This window comes from Struthio camelus, chromosome 3, assembly GCF_040807025.1.
Source record: "Struthio camelus isolate bStrCam1 chromosome 3, bStrCam1.hap1, whole genome shotgun sequence".
NCBI classification, from domain to species: Eukaryota; Metazoa; Chordata; class Aves; order Struthioniformes; family Struthionidae; genus Struthio; species Struthio camelus.
In genome coordinates, this window is record NC_090944.1 from 93568145 (window position 1) to 93583680 (window position 15536).

Genomic DNA, 15536 nt, shown 5'->3' on the forward strand with positions numbered 1-15536 from the left:
AATAAAATAAAATCGGTCAACCAAAGACCGTCCAAAAGCAGACCTCAGTGCAGCATTATTCCTCTTCGGGAAAACAAAAGCATCAATACTGGTATTAATATTGGTCCGAAGCCTGCAGAGACGCACAGTAAACTTCCACTTAATTACCACGCTTTCCCTGGAAAAACGCAGACGGGCCGGCTGTTTGTCACCCGTAGCACCACGACTGCGCTCCGCTTTGCTGGGCACGCACAAGCGCAGGCAGCTGCGGCTCAGCCCGCAGCCTTCCCCCGGCGCAGCAAGCGCGGGGCGCTCCGCCCGCCGCCTCCCCGGCCGGGGCCCGAGATAGCAGCCCTTTCCCGAGGCAGTAAGAGGCCAAAATCTGCCGGGGCGGCGGCGGGAGCAGCGCATCAACCTGCCCGCCCGCGCCCGCCGCTCAGGTGCGCCGCGGCCCCGCCGCCGCCCAGCGCTGCAGGAGCACGGGCACGGGTAGGGGCACGGGCACGGGAGCGGTGGGGCAGCCTTACCGTCAAGGCGGAGAGCTTCTGGGCTGGCACGGCCGGGAGCAGCTCCGGGAGCAGCAGCAGCAGCGGCACCCACATCCTGCGGCGGCGGCGGCGGACGCGGAGCGGCTCCTGGACGCGGAGGAGGGGGACTCTCCCCCCGCCAGCGCCTTCTCGGGCTCCTTTTCAGTCGCTCCTGCTGGGAGGTCCCAGCTGAGTTCCTGGGGTTTTATTTTACTTTTTTTTTTTTTCCCCCTCTCCACCCCCTGAAGTTTGGGGACGGGGGGATACAGAAGACAGCCGGCGGCTTCCTCCTTTCTCCTCGTCCCTCTCTTGCTCCGGGAGAGTCACAGCCCGGGCTCGGCGATGCCCCCCAGTCCCTCCGCCCCCGGGGCCCTCCCGCCGCGCAGGCTCCGCCGGGGGCTCCGCGGGACCTCGCCGCGCAGCTTCGCCGCCCGCTGCCTCCCCCGGGGCGCCGCGCCTCCCTCCGCCTCGGGCCGGCTGCTGCCTAGCCCTGGGGGTCGCTTTCTTTCCCCTCGGCCCGCGTCTCCGCGTCGCGGGGGAAGAGGGAGGAAAGGATGGGGAGGAGGAGGGAGGACCCTCCCACACCACCCGCCGGTCTCAGCAGCCCGCGGGGGGCCGCGGCAGGCACGGCGGCAGCTGGGGACGCTGTCGGAGTGCGGCTTCGCCCGAGCCTCTCCGGCCCTTTTCCTCTTATCCTCCCCCGCGCCGCAGCCCGGCCTCCGCTTCCTCCTCCCAGACCCGCAGGTCCTCGCCGGGGATCCCTCCCCCAGGCTCTCCGGAGGGGCGCTCCGCCTTGCGCCCCCGGGCGGCTCATCCTCCCCCCCCCCCCCGCCTCCTCCTGAATCAACGTACAAATGCAGGCAACACCTGGTTCGGGGGGTGAGAGGCACCCTGGACCCCCCCCCCCCACCCGGTGCACCCTGATCCCCTCCTGGTGCACCCTGATCCCCTGGTGCACCCTGACCCCCGGTGCAACTCGCACCTCCCATCTTCCCCCTCGAGGCGCTCCGCTGGCCGCCCTGCCTGCAGGCTCCGTTGCGGCTTGCACCTCTGCAATGCAAGGGGGTAAGGGCCGAGACGGCAATGTTTTGTGGGATGGTATGGAGCAGTCAGGCATCGCTGCCAGGCCTTTTCCCTGCAGCGGGGAAGCGGCACAGATTTGGCAAGGAAAATGCAGGTTGCTGTGGGGCTGTCGCTGCGCCTGCAATTAAATGCCGTGTAAAACCTCCCTGGTGACGGTTTTGCATTTTTCTCCTTTATGGTTTTGGGAACCAAATAAGGAATTTTATTATCTCCTAACTATGAACCACCAGAGGATCTGAAAAAAAAACCCTTTTACAGCATCTTTGTCAATGGAGGAGTTCCCCGCTGCTCCCCTGAGACCCACGGCTCTCTGACAGCCCACAGAGTTCCCCAAGGTTCAGTGGTGCTACCAAGGAGGAGGCTGAAGCGATTAATGTCTGTGGTATTCTTAGAGTGTGCTCATTCCCAAGAGAAGAACAAAGCTGAAAGCGCATTAGGGAGGCTGCCAAGTGGAGCAGTCTCAGCACACAGGTGATGGATTCCCTCGAGGGTCCATTTCTGACCTCACATTATGTCACGGCATTGACATTGTCCTTACTTCCGTGGGCGCACGCTGCCTCAACCAGGACTGGGGATGGAGCATGCACTCTGGACCAATCGCTTTCCACACAGAGACCAAGACTGAGATACAGAAAAGTAAATTATAGACACTACACTTAGGTGCCAACTTGGGACACCCACTGGTGGCTTTTCCAGATTCTGCAATATTCAGAGCATGCAGCCGATAGACTAGTCATAGTTTGTGCAGATGAGGCCTCCAGGTCTCAACCAGGCACCCAGAGCACGAAGAATTTGTAGAGCCTGCTTTTCAAAATTTTGTTTTTGAACAACTTGATAATCAACAAAGAGTATATGCATGTATGTTTGTGGGTGTGTGCTTTCATAATATCTCTTGGGCTTTTAAAAGGGTGAAGAGAAAAGATAGGAAAGCTATCATATGGCATTACCCAAGTCAGAGCAAGGCTGGGACCCTTCAATCCACCACAGAGACCTCCACCAGTCTCAAACTAACAATGTCTCACATAGAAATAGCAGACTGCCATTTGCTGCTGTAGGCAGAGCAAGATATTTTGCCAGTGTGAGCTCCACAGCCATTTTCTGACATCTGGGCATGGGGAAACTTGGGAATGTTCACTTCCCTGTCAGAGCCAGAAAGTGCTTATATTCTTGTGACCATGACTCCAGCCATCCATGCTCATGTCCCATCCAGAAGATCTTGTCCAAGTCCTACCTCTTCCACAGCACCCAGGGTTACTCTACACACATACTTAGTCCTGTGCTCCCCTCATCAAGCTTTTCTTTCCAGCTGCCATCTCAATACAGCCTCCATCTCACCTCTTCAGAACCATCTTCCCAGTCCTCATTCCCAGCAGGACTCCTGGGCCTATTCAGAATGGCAGAGTGATTTTGAGTGTCCCCTTAACACAGATGCCGCTGAAGGAAGCTTTTGTTTTACATTACTTGCCATAGGACACTACAGTTTGTCAGCTGTGGTTTTATTTCGAGAGCAGCCCTCTCCCAGGGGCTGACGCACTCTGAGTTTTGTGTGAGGGTGAATTCTGACCCAGACACCTCCTCATCTACCCCATGACTATGCCCAGGCTTGATCTGTGGCACAGCTAGGAGTTGTACCCAAATTTTCTGAGGTCCTAGATCTGTTCTTTCATAATGAGACCCACATTTTCTCCTCTTCCCCTAGACTTTCCAAAAATATGTGCTTAGGAAGTTGCAGAAAGTAATTCAAGTTGCTTAGATGAGTGAGCCTTGTGGACCAATCCTATGTAGTTTAGCAGCAGTGAATCCAATAATGTTCTGCAGGAAATACTTGGTAGAATTTACTAGAGCATGAGAGCTCTCCTTTGGTGCTTGTAATTAGGCCAGAGAAAGTAAAAGGAAATTATATCGCTACTGTAGAATTGTCTAGGCTTGTTTAAAACCCTTTAGACAGTTTACCATTCTGTTTTAAATTTGACAGGATTTTTCCGATAAGGATATTGGAAATTCAAATTGTTAGAAGGGAAGAAATATTCAGCTCTTAATATCAAGAAAGTAAAGTAAATGCTCAAAAAAAGTAAATGCTCTTCAAGCAGTACTATAACCACAGGGATGGACCACTAGATCCAGGCAGACCCATGCTATTTGGCTGGGATATGTAAAGGTTCAGCTGCCTGCTTCTCATTGCAGGATCAGGGTATTGTTTGGCAGAAGATAATGCAATTCTTAGAAGGAGATTCTTCTTCTGCTACGGATTCCTGGCACCTGCTTGTAAAGAATTACCAAACAAGCCCTGCATTCTCGCCTGCTTTTCAAGTTCACTGTTTCTCAAGTATGCATTCTGAAAACTCACTTGAGGTACACCATACAGCTGATTGTTTTTTAAAGTTTGAAAAAATAATGGGAAATAATATTTAAATTCAAGCAATAATTTCTTTCAATATTTAGAAAATATACAGGCACTTACAGAAGTGCAAAGAAGTACAGCACAGTCATTTCAAAGCTGTGTGGCCAGAACTTACCTGTTTCTCCTATGTTTCTACATCACTGAGCACCATGAAGTCCTGCTCTATGGCAGAGACTGGTAGAAACTATAGCAGCACAAATAATAACAAAAAAGTAGCATTTTTTTATTTTGTAATGCATTATTACTTCACTTCTTGTAAAAAAAAGTAGTAAATCAAAACCAACTGACTTCAATGGAAAATCTCCCATAGCTTTCATACGAATATAAATGAAGTAGCCCAGACTCTAGCCCTACAGTACTCATGGTATCATTAAACTGCATTCCCAGGGTTTCACATTTGATATCGGTGATTGTTCCAAAAAAATCAGATATATGTATTTAGTCTGAAAGAATAATAAAACTCTCCACTGTCTTAATTCTTTGTGTTTGCTGTGAGTAGTAGGGAAGGTGGAGAGCATGAGATAAGTAGGTGGTTGTGGAACATCTTAACCAAAAAAAAACCAAAACAGAGCAAAAAAAAAATTCATTTAATTCTTTTTTTTAAGTAGAAAATGGTCTTTGTAAACATTTTTAACATGCCTTTTTTTAACATAGTTATGAGCAAACAGCTGATGACTGGGCTGTGCTCTGTGCCATATGAAAGGCAGAGTGGAATTTTTTAAAGTGTTTATGGGAACCAGGAGCTGAGATCCTGTTTTTGAGAGCTACATTGGTAAGCCAAACCCTAACCCCAAAACACCAAGGCCCACGCATTATTTGATCATTAAAAATAAAGTCATCAAACTGGCCTTTTAGAAAGGGGATGCAATGTAGAAATAAGGTCAAAATTGTGACTGGTTAGGAGGAACAGGGCTTTCCTTGGGAATCACAGAGTTCTGAAAAGTGTCATCCTTCAACTAGATTTTCCAGCGTTAGCATGTTGTATTTTTTGTGATTAAAGCTCATCTCCTGGAATTTTCTCACATTTTTATGATCAGTCAGTATGAGGAAAAGGACTTAATTTTTCAGGGCAACAAAAAACTGCTCTGCATCTTGTAGAGTCAGAGCAGAGCAGAGCTAGCAGATTCTACTGCATTCTTCCCACTCAAAGACAGCATACTTTTTAGATTTTTCAGAAAGAGGTTGTTTGTTGTAACACAGAGAGAGGCATCACAGCTGACTCATTCATCTGACATTAAATCATCCTTCAGGAACGCCATGGCTCCGTGGCCGGAGGCGCTCCTCTTTTGCCCAAAAGTAGAATTTGGAACGGTGTGGCTGGGATAAGGAGCAAACCCTGAAAAACCAGCCAGCTCCTGATTTAAAGGAACACCTGGAATGACAAGCAGGATGTGAACGCTGAAAGAGGGAAGAAAAGAGAAAAAAAAGCCTTTCGGAAGTATTGCTGCCAAACTCAACCTGCTGTCCGATGATCTTGAAATAAACATTGGATTCTGCATGGTTCTGGGAGCTTTGGAATCAGACCACAGTTTGGAAAATGTCAGTGTGAAGAGCTCTGTCTAGGGATGGATACTTTCATCCTAAATGCTTATTTACTGGCAGCAACTGGATTTACACCAAGAGTGAAAACGATACAGAAAAATAACTATTACATGAAGTGCAGTACTGGCTGTAAAAGGCTTTCTGAGTGCTAGCGGAGTAGCTGAAGCAATGTAGGATACACTAGACAATCAGAACACAAAGTAACAGCAGAACGTCAAAGTCACAAAACATCTTCAGAATCATTCGGCACACATCCTAGAAATGTTCTGATATTATTATTTTATTATTTCCCTTCCTTGACCAGAGTTTTTTTGCTATCATTACCCGTTTATCTTTAAGATGAGCCATTACCTGGCTTATCTTTTTCTAGAGGAAGATCTCTCCACTTAGATAGCAAATTAAATAGAGATCAGTTTGAGAAGATTTAAGAAGTCTTCTTATTGGGAATATCTTGGACAGCTGTCAGAGATATGCTACTTCAGCATCTCATATGCGCTGTTTCCCAGAAGAATATTAAGATGTCTGTTGTGCTGTTGAATGGAAATGCTTTCACCAGAGAAGTGTGGTATTTTAACAGTGGAAATTTCAGGCAGTCCCAAATACTGAATGAAGGAGTTAGGTAAAGCACATGAGTATTTCTTATTTCCAGTCTCCAGCAGTGACATTTGTATTGTGTACCAGCTTGCTATTTCAGATGTGTAAAGCTGTAGTAACCCAAAAACCGTTATGTTCTAATGGGTCTTCCTCGGCCCTGTGCAAAGCAAGCTTCTTGGTCTTAAGCCCATCTCCTGTGGGCACGAGATGTTTGTGAAGCCTTCACCACACTGAGCGATCCCAGCACAGATGCCAAAGTCGAAACAGGCTCAGTGCCCAAGCCGCACCATCACCACTAACAGAGATCAACCCAGGACAGGATGGAGGTGAAGTGGCCTGACTGTGCAAGGAAGGCTCCCATGTCCTTTCCTGCACTGCTCTTGCACTGTACATAAGCAGAGGACTTCAGCCTCCAGGGCTGTTACTCTGGCACCTTGCGCAGAGATTAATTCTTTTTAAGAAATCTGGAAGTAGAAAGCACACAGGGAGGGGTTAGATGTTCCTCACCTGTTCTCCCATTCCTTCCTGCCTCCTCCTCATAATGGGCAGGCAGCACCAAAAAGTGCATTTTCTCCTTTTTATCCTCAACGACTGTCCAGGGAAAGCAGGAAAGAATCTTCTGTGCTGGATGGGAAGGTGCCTCAAGGTTGTGCCCGGCACTACAAGCACTGGTCTCGTCTGTGGGTGTAAAACACTGGAAATGAGAGCAAGAGACTGGGGAGGACCCTGCGATGGGGGAGAGCAGGAATGGCTAGCCAGCGGGTCTTGTGTCAGGCTCAGGTCTGCAGTGCATGCCCTCAGCCAGCTTTTGGTTGCCTCCAAGGGTAAACAGAGAGCAGGCACTTCTGATGGGAAAGTGGCATTATCGCATGCTCTGTTCTGTGCGGAATTTGCTGTGCTTGACTCTTAGCCAAATTCCGTTTTACAATGGGTAGCAAAGATTTTTAGTCCATTTAGAGTCACCTTTTCTTCCTGAGCTCCCTTTAGAAAGATGAAAAAAGCTGTCAAGCACTGTGGTGAGAAGCTCAGTTAAAATCTCAGGAAAAAATACTGCAACGTTTATGAAAAACATAAAGCAAGTCCCTCTTCACTCTGAAAAGGTCTACTTCTCTTCTTGCTTGTGATTTGCAGCAACTGTTTTTTTGCCCAGCTAGCAGGAACAAGTATATCCTTGTAGATACAGCAGCAGCAGCAAAACAGCAGATTATCACAGCAGTGGACATGCCTGCATTTCTGCTTTTAACCAGTTCTTTCATTTTGGATTAATTCTTCAGACGCTGTTATTTTCATGGACTTCCCATTGCCTTACTTAAAGCCACTGATTGCACCTCCTGCGACTAGTTTTGTTACCTTTCCTGACTGCTGAACTAATTAACAGTCCTACATTCTGGAGAACATGTTGATAAGTGCTTAGGTTTCTTCAAAATCCTTAAAATATCCTGTAATGTAATGTCAAGAACTTATTTGGGCATGTGTTGCTTTACCACTTTAGAGAAAAGACAATATTATTTTTTTGTTTTAAAGTAAGGCAAAAAGCAGAAAGTTTTATGGGTTTTGGCAGACTGGTCTTTGTTGCTAGCATTTCCCCTTCGGCTGAGTTAGTGGTAAGCTGCTGGCTGTGTGTGTCTCTGAGGCAAACCAAGGTAAAGTGTAAAGAGGGTGGCAAAGAGACAAATTTATAGTAAGCACTAAGTGGAAAGACATCACGAACAATTGAATAAGGACTTGTCTACTTAGACAAACAACCTGCCAAGTGTTTTTCAGCGTAGCACTGACGTTAGACAAAAAGTTGGTTTCCCACAGCTTAAGAAAACCTTTCTTTCTCGTTGTGGTTTTAAATCTCTGACAGGCTCCATAAACATTAACCCATAAGGTGTTTAAAATTTTGTGCTTTAGTAAAGATTTGTGCGGGTTCTGTGGTTTGTATTTATTTCTATGGAGTGATTATGGCAGAAGAAGAAAGATTCTTGCTTTAGAAGTGTAAACACTGGCCCACTTGAGAGACAGAGATATGAATTACACTAAATATTTAGGAAATGATTGGTTTCCACTGGGAGAATAAAGTATTTTGCATTGGAAGAGATACAGAAAAGAGTAGGAAAAAAATCCAGTAGTTTCATAGCTATTTTTTCTGAGAAAGAATGTGAAACACTATCTGTAACTGGCACCTTGTAACCCTTAAGTCATTTGGCCTTTCCTGCACTCACAAGAGCTGGTCAGAAATTCTTCAGTGAAATACGATTTTGCCTGTGTTTGTGTCAGAAAACACCAACTTTTAAAAGGCTATTTTCTTTGCAGAGGCGTATCCATTGCAACAAAAGTTTTGTTGGGAAACGTTTCTTGGGCCCAAACAAGCATTTCTGCCGAAAATCAGATAAAGCTCTGCCTCTCAGGCTAGCCAAGAGGCTGACATTAGAGCTGTTCAGAGATACAGGAGACCCAGCTTTCAGCTCCTGTTTTGCCTAACTGACACCCAGTTCTTCCACCTCCCATCTCTGCGTCCATCCTAGCCACCAGGGAACTGAACTGTCCTGGAGCAGCTCTCACAGATGGGCAGAAAGAGAAGGAACAATCTTCTGCCAGCCAGTAGGTCCAGGGTTACAGAATTGCTTTGGATGAGGAGGGGCGTAGATTTGATTCAGCTGATTTAGGTGGAGCAGGGCACATACTCTTGTCTCCTGCATGCCGGGGCAGGAGGGAGTCCGAGGCTGTTGACATGGAGCCCCTGCTTGGTTTCTTTGGAGAAACTTTTGCTGGTATTCTTCCTCAGCAAAAAGTGCCTTGCAGTTATACTGGTAAAAAACTCTCTGCTTGCCAGGATGTGTTATTTCATCCTCGGAGCTGGTGTGCCGACAGGAGTTGCACCTCCTTTTAGGAGTTTATTGATATAAAAATTCCAGTGTAGTTCTACTTGCAAGCTCTTCCTAGTGTACACCAAGCCTATGAAAAAGGGTATTTGAGAATATTTGGCATTGACAGAATTTTTTTTTTACACATTTTTGCAGAAACATGGAATAAACAGTAAAAATAAGTTAGGCTAACAAATTCTGTGCCTAAGCAAATATTATAGGGTGCTTTGTTAGACTGAGGCTGACACTGGAGCTGGAGAAGAAAAACAAGCAACAATGTTACTTTTCTTTGAGATTTGTCTGTGGCCAGCCACTATTCACTGCAAACAGAATCTAAATGTCATCTCAAAGAAAAAGAAAATCTGCTCTCTGTTATTCCTGTAAATCAGGTTGACTTCAGCTGTGTTTCTCAGGTATAACAGAGAGCAGAATCTGGCCAGAAAGTTATAGTACTGCTCTTTTGCTGACAGCTTTTACTTATCTCATGTGGAGACATCTAACAAAAAATCAGATCACTGATCATCTGCCACACAGGCAGCCGATATAGATCAGCAAGGCTGGGATCTGGCTGATCCCAGTGATCTCTCTTGATCTGAGAGAAAACGTGCTGAGATAGTCTGAACAAAGCAGCAGCAGGCAGGGCTGGTGTCCCAGGTGTAATTGCAACAGGTCTTGACTGTACAGCGGTCACCACGTGACACAGGTGGCCTACCTTCAGCAGAGCACCCAGGAACCAGGTTGACCCTATGGCTCGGTGTATTAGTGCCTCCAATAACACACCGTTAGGATGGTTGCAGACAGTGAATTGGTGCATACAGTTAGGGCAGTGTCTGGGAACAGCAGCTGCCTTTGAGCTATCGTTTGTGCCTGAGCCATTGTGTAACAGCTCCCGTTTCCCTCATAGGCCGCTCTGAGCTACTGCTTCTTTGACAGTGCCTTCCTCTGGTAGGAAGGCAGGACTTGACTTTTCTCTCTGAGGTGCCTCACAGTTGCAGGTGCCACTACAAATATTTTATTAGTCGATTTTCGTAAACCTAGAGAACGAAAGAATTTGAGATTGAACTGAACACTGCTTACAAATGCTCTGAAAGGTACGTCCAGCTTGGCACTGAGCTTCATCATCCAAGCTGGCAGGAGGGCAGAAAGTCCTTTTCTCTCTCAGAGATGAAGTCTGTATGTCTGCCAGCTCCCTGTAACGACAAGCCCCAAAGCGTGTGTCTAGTCCAGTGTAACTAGAGGTCAGTGGGCTTTGGTTTTTCATGTATCAGTTACCACTTAGTGCTACATCACCTCTCCAAGATGAGAATTTCCTTTGTGGGGAGACATCTTTTATTAATAAAAGACAAATCACATTCTTTCTCCAACAACAAATTCAGCTGGTTCATTTCTTTTCTGTCCCCTAATACAGAACTTCAGTCTAATGCTCCCTGAGAATATCCCTTCTTCCTTGCCTGTATCTCTGCCCTGGTTTAATTCTGCCTTCAGTAGGTAGACTCATCCTTTTTTTTTTTTTCTTCTGTGCAGCTAATTCCCATTCCAAAAAATAAAGTCTCTTTCTGGACAGCCTGTCAAGGTCACTATGGTTTGAACTAAGGTTCAGACTCCTTGGCTTTACCGCGCTGTTGTGACTGCCAGCACCACAAAGTCACACCTGACCCTGTAGTCATACCCACAGCTTTCAGCAGTGAAATTTCAAGGGGCTCCTAATCCTGACCAACTACATATCATTGGCCGAAGGCTGAACCTGAATCAATTTAAAACTTACAAAACTTGCTGAGAAGCTATTAAACCCCTAGCCAATGCTAAATGCTGTGTTATCTGGTCCACACAGCAGGTGGCAACTAAAATAGTTTTAAACTGGAGTGTCAGTGACATAGACATACAAGTTGAGTCTGAAGATTGATTAGTTGGATATTGTGGAAGAATTCAGTCTTTCTTGGACCCTTATGAAACAGTCCTTTGCTCAGAGGCTCCTATAGTGGAGATAATTACTGCCCTTCAAGCATTCACTTTTTCCATTCCTGCCACTATCAGGGATGGATCCACAACTGGAAGACAAGCCCTTTCCTGCCTGTGACCAAACTGGTATCACAGAAGATAAAGAGAGAGGAAGATTGTGGAGAATATTTTGACAGCAGGCTGCTGGTCCTCAGGAGCAACCAGTGACTCCTGGGGAGGTACTGTCTTACTAGATGCTCACATGATAGCATCAGAGCAGCAACTGCTGCAGACACTGTGAACGTGTTTTTTACTTCATGAGTGAGAAATACTGTGGAATAAAGAATTCCTGGAGAGTAGAGGAGAAAGAGATATACCAGCTGTTACAAAATGGGCCACCTGCTTAAATCCCTAGGTACTCAGGGCATTTGTCCAGCTCCTGTAGTTTTCTGTCAATATGAAGTTGAAGAAGAACAAAGTCAAGAAGAGGAGAACTGTGAGTGAGCAGAGATTCTTTCCCCAAATACAGGCACTAATGATACGATGATATCAGAGTTATTCAAAGAGCAGCAGAAGTGACAGACCCTGTTTGCCTCTGGTCTTGATTCTGCAGCTGAAATATCCCATGTCTCATAAGCTGTGAGCTCTGATCACAGCTTTTCCTACTGTTTCTACATGTTCTGTGGGTCTCGCCTGTTTAGCTTCTGGAGTTTGGTGATGCAGGAAACTCATACCACAGCTCTTCTGTGCCACACTCTGGGCCCTCTCTCCAGCACCTGGCTAGTAATGTTCACAGGAGTTTTAGGACCATAATCACTTCAAGCTTCTAACTTTCTATTAACTTTGGCTGGAATTACCCAACAGAGCTCAGAGGGTTTGGGGAGGGCTGAGCAAGGCAGAGAGATTATATAAACCTTCTTTCCTTAACAACAACTTAAAAATTATATTCAAACAAGCCAAAAGTATGAATAAATAGCTTTCATATGTTAGTCACTTGTCAGTTAGTATCCTCTATGTTCAGTGATTTATAGTTTACTGCTAATCGCAGTGTCATTGAAACTTGACATTATTTCAAACTGGAAAGATTTTGCAGATTTTGAAAACATTTGGTGTTGGGTTGATGGGACTTCTGAATCTTTCAGGAAGTTGTTGGCTTTGTTTTTTGTTCCTTTAGTTTGGAATTTCAAGCTGCATCCCTTCCTTTTACCTCCCTCACCACTTGTTCTCATTATTTATGAAAAACATGGATATTACTTTCCATGCTTATAAACAAGTTTTCTTTTTATAAAACATAATGAGAACGGGTTTATCTGATCTTTGCTGAGTCAGCCTAGGTGGAGTTTGGGGGCTCTCTTTGTAGTGGAGCATGAGGTTCACAGCTAATTTTGAACAGCTGAAACATAGCAGGAATTCTCAAGTGCAGCTAAGGTTTCAGTTGGTTTGGTTTTTGAAGCAATTACAGATTGGCTCAAGAACATAGTATGGCAATTCTTTACTTCCTTTGACTACTCAAAGGAGGCAAACTTTGCTTACTTTGTTCACTCCGATAGCTTCAGTGTCTATCCATGAGATTATTTAGGTAGATTTGCCTAAAATACATTTCACAGTTATTGAAAGCTTGTGTTAACAGACACAATCAGAATATATTTCCTGGTATTTTCCTAGAATATACCAGGAAATAGAGTTGTGTGTTTTTATATCATTTTATTTGGATTATGTATTGCAAATCAAGGTAATTTCTACCTTGACACATTTTGGTAGGAGATGACTGTATACGAAAATGATAACATTTGGATAAATGCAATTACCTTTCGGCTGCTAACTTCCCTTCTCCTAAAACCCTTAAGCAAGTACAATGCCTCAGAACAATCATTTTTGCTATGGAAAAAAGGATATTTTTCAAAGGTTGGAGATAAAGACTGAATACAACAAGAGAGAAGAAAGTTCTTTCTTTCAAGAAAGGTTAATCATCACTGGTTTCACCACTGGAGTAGGTATTTTCTTGTTACTTTAACATAGATATATAAACATATAACATAACTATCTCATTTCCAACAGTATTTACAGCCCAGTCAATCACCCAAGCTAACCCATGATAAAACTTCTACTGGCAATACTGGCAAGAGCTGGTAAAAAAAAAAAATTATTCTCAGACTTACAATTATGTATTTTCTATAAAATGGATCTCATATTCCATGATAAAACTAACACTCATGAATGTTTTGAAATGACTTTTTTCATTGTTTCACTTCAGGAATTTCCCAGGAAATTTCAGCTGAGTTGAAAAATTCCCAGCAAAATGCTTGACTTAGTCAAAAAGCCTCTTCAAGATCAGATGAAAATATTTCAGGTAGTTCTACTGTTGACTCCAAATTGTGTCTTTAATCCAAAAAACCCTCCATTTAATGAAAGCCATCTGCAAGTCATATCATTGTTACTCCTCACCCCATTCTTACTGCTGCTTGAAACATCTTTTGCATTGACAGTTTCTCTCAGTAGCCACTTGTTTCTAACAGAAGCTTAGTAGTTAAAACGGCAATTAGGACCTTCTGATTTTTGCTGCCTCTCTTGTTGGCTCCTGCTGCATGGCTGGGCCAGTCATGATCACTGTATAGCTCATTTTGCCCATCTGATAAAAGGATACAGTATCTGCCTGCCAGGTGTGTTGTAGGGACACAGCACTCAATGTTTGCAAAGTGCTGCTGTGGTACTTGAATAGAAGTCCTGAAAAAGGGCAAAGTTTCATAACAGGGTTGCGGCAGGGACTCATATAACCACACTTCATGCTTCTCCAGCCTAAGAAGTTTTACTGAGGCTGCAGTGAAATGAAATGGTGGCTAAACTAACTTAAGAAATCCCATAGTCCTTGTTCCCAGCCTTGTACAGCATCTGACAGCCCACTTAGTTGTGCTAAGATCTGTTGATGGGACCATGCTGTACTTATCAGTGTATTAACCGAAATGGGAAATCAGAAATGATGTTGGCTGAGGGAAGACTTACTTTTAACCAGATAAGTTTCCTGATCTGGTTTCAGCATCTCCGGGAAAAATCCGTAGTGGCACATCTGACAGGGCTGTGAATTGCAGTTACACAGATAGGGACAACAGGCAGGAAAGAAAGGAGTCCTTAAACTGACTGCATCAATAAACCACATCACTAAAGTGCACCCCTCTCCATGCTCAGTGCTTCACACTAACACTTTCTTGCATGCTAAGAAGATGTCACCTTCAAAACAAAATGTATGAAAGATGGGAGAATGGAATCACAGTGATTCCCATGGCTGAGCTGGGCAACCAGTGACAGTGAGAGTAAGTAACTTGCCAAAAGTGGATCAGACACTTGTAAGAGAGCAAATCTGAGTGCAAGTGTCCTGTACCTCAGGTAGAAAGCCCATTCTTCTTCCCATCGTACAGTAAACATTTTAGGTAGCTTTCCAACTGTTTTCTCTTTTGCCACATCTAAAGCACGACTTTGACTAAATTGATTTAAATTTCCTGTAACTGAGATGCTACAGCTACCCTAGGGGAGACTAAGACGGAACCTGTAATTTTACAGAGGATCAGGAAGTCATGTATAGCACACAAGTTCAGAAACTAAAGCATGACAGCCTGCTTGGAATAAAGTTTCTTTTTGTGTGCACCTCAATTCCCAAAAAGAAAAGAAAGAGTCTTTGAACTAATCATCTCCATATATTGCCATTATTACAAAATGCTCACATTAGGAACAAACTATGAAAACAGTCTTTCAGTTTTTCTGAGTAATTGTCACATTTGAAAATACACTTTAAGTTTTCTTTTAATTCAGTTAGATGCCCACGTTTCTGAAGAGGTGACCCTAGGGTCATTCTTGTGACTTCTAGGGGTTATGTGTAGTTGTCTTCCTCTCAGCTGCATTTCCTAAGAGTGCTTGAAACAGAGAAGAGCTGGGATAGCAGCAATGTAAGGCAATTCTCCCCCTTCTCCTTTATCATATCCTTCAAGCAAACAATCACAACTTTACAAAGAGACAAATACCACATTCTTCATCACCCCAATATGCTACTGACCAGGAGGTATACCTCTTCTTTGGAAGGGGCATGCTTTCTCCTAGCATCAAAATGACAGCTCTAATTACCCCATGAATTTGCTTTGGAAATATATTTTGACATACACAGAGCCAGAACTTAGAAAACCTTAAGGGAGAAAGGAAACCTGTCACAGATGTGAGTGGCAGAGCAACAACAGAAGATTGTGAGTTTCCTCTTTGTCACCACAGATCTCTGGGTTGCCATTTCTTCTCATAGCAAACTAGGAAAGAAAAATTCTTGAAAGCGAAGCTTTGTCTTATCAGTTCTGATAACATCTGACAAACTGTACAGACCTTCCCCCTCTCTTCCCTTTTCTTTTGCAAAGGCTGGAGTTAGGCCAGCGACAGAGTAGCAGGTCATTGACCTATTAGCCTCTGTGATCATTTTACCCCAGGCCCCAACTGATGTCTGCAGACAGGTCCATTGGGAAAGAGACTCAATAAGGTCACCACCTCCCCATTTCCTTTTCACCGCCATCTCTGCAGCAGCAGCATCTCCAGGCTGGTCTTCTCCATGAGTAATTGATGTGCTGAAAATTAACCATGTGCTTAAGTGCT

General features: G+C 44.7%; 1 protein-coding gene across 10 annotated transcripts in view; it reads right to left on the reverse strand.

Annotated features, from left to right (window-relative positions):
- Nucleotides 1–1268, reverse strand: part of SMOC2 (SPARC related modular calcium binding 2) — a 155740-nt gene extending 154472 nt beyond the window's left edge. For 2 of the 10 annotated variants that reach the window (XM_068939127.1, XM_068939125.1), the window contains exon 1: nt 507–866. In XM_068939127.1, the coding sequence (XP_068795228.1) occupies nt 507–581 (75 nt within the window). In that variant the 5' untranslated portion in view covers nt 582–866. Of the gene's footprint in view, nt 1–506; nt 889–1098 lie in introns of those variants that run through there. The other 8 variants (XM_068939118.1, XM_068939120.1, XM_068939124.1 and 5 more) reach the window with 7 other exon arrangements.
- Nucleotides 1269–15536: the final 14268 nt, after the last annotated feature.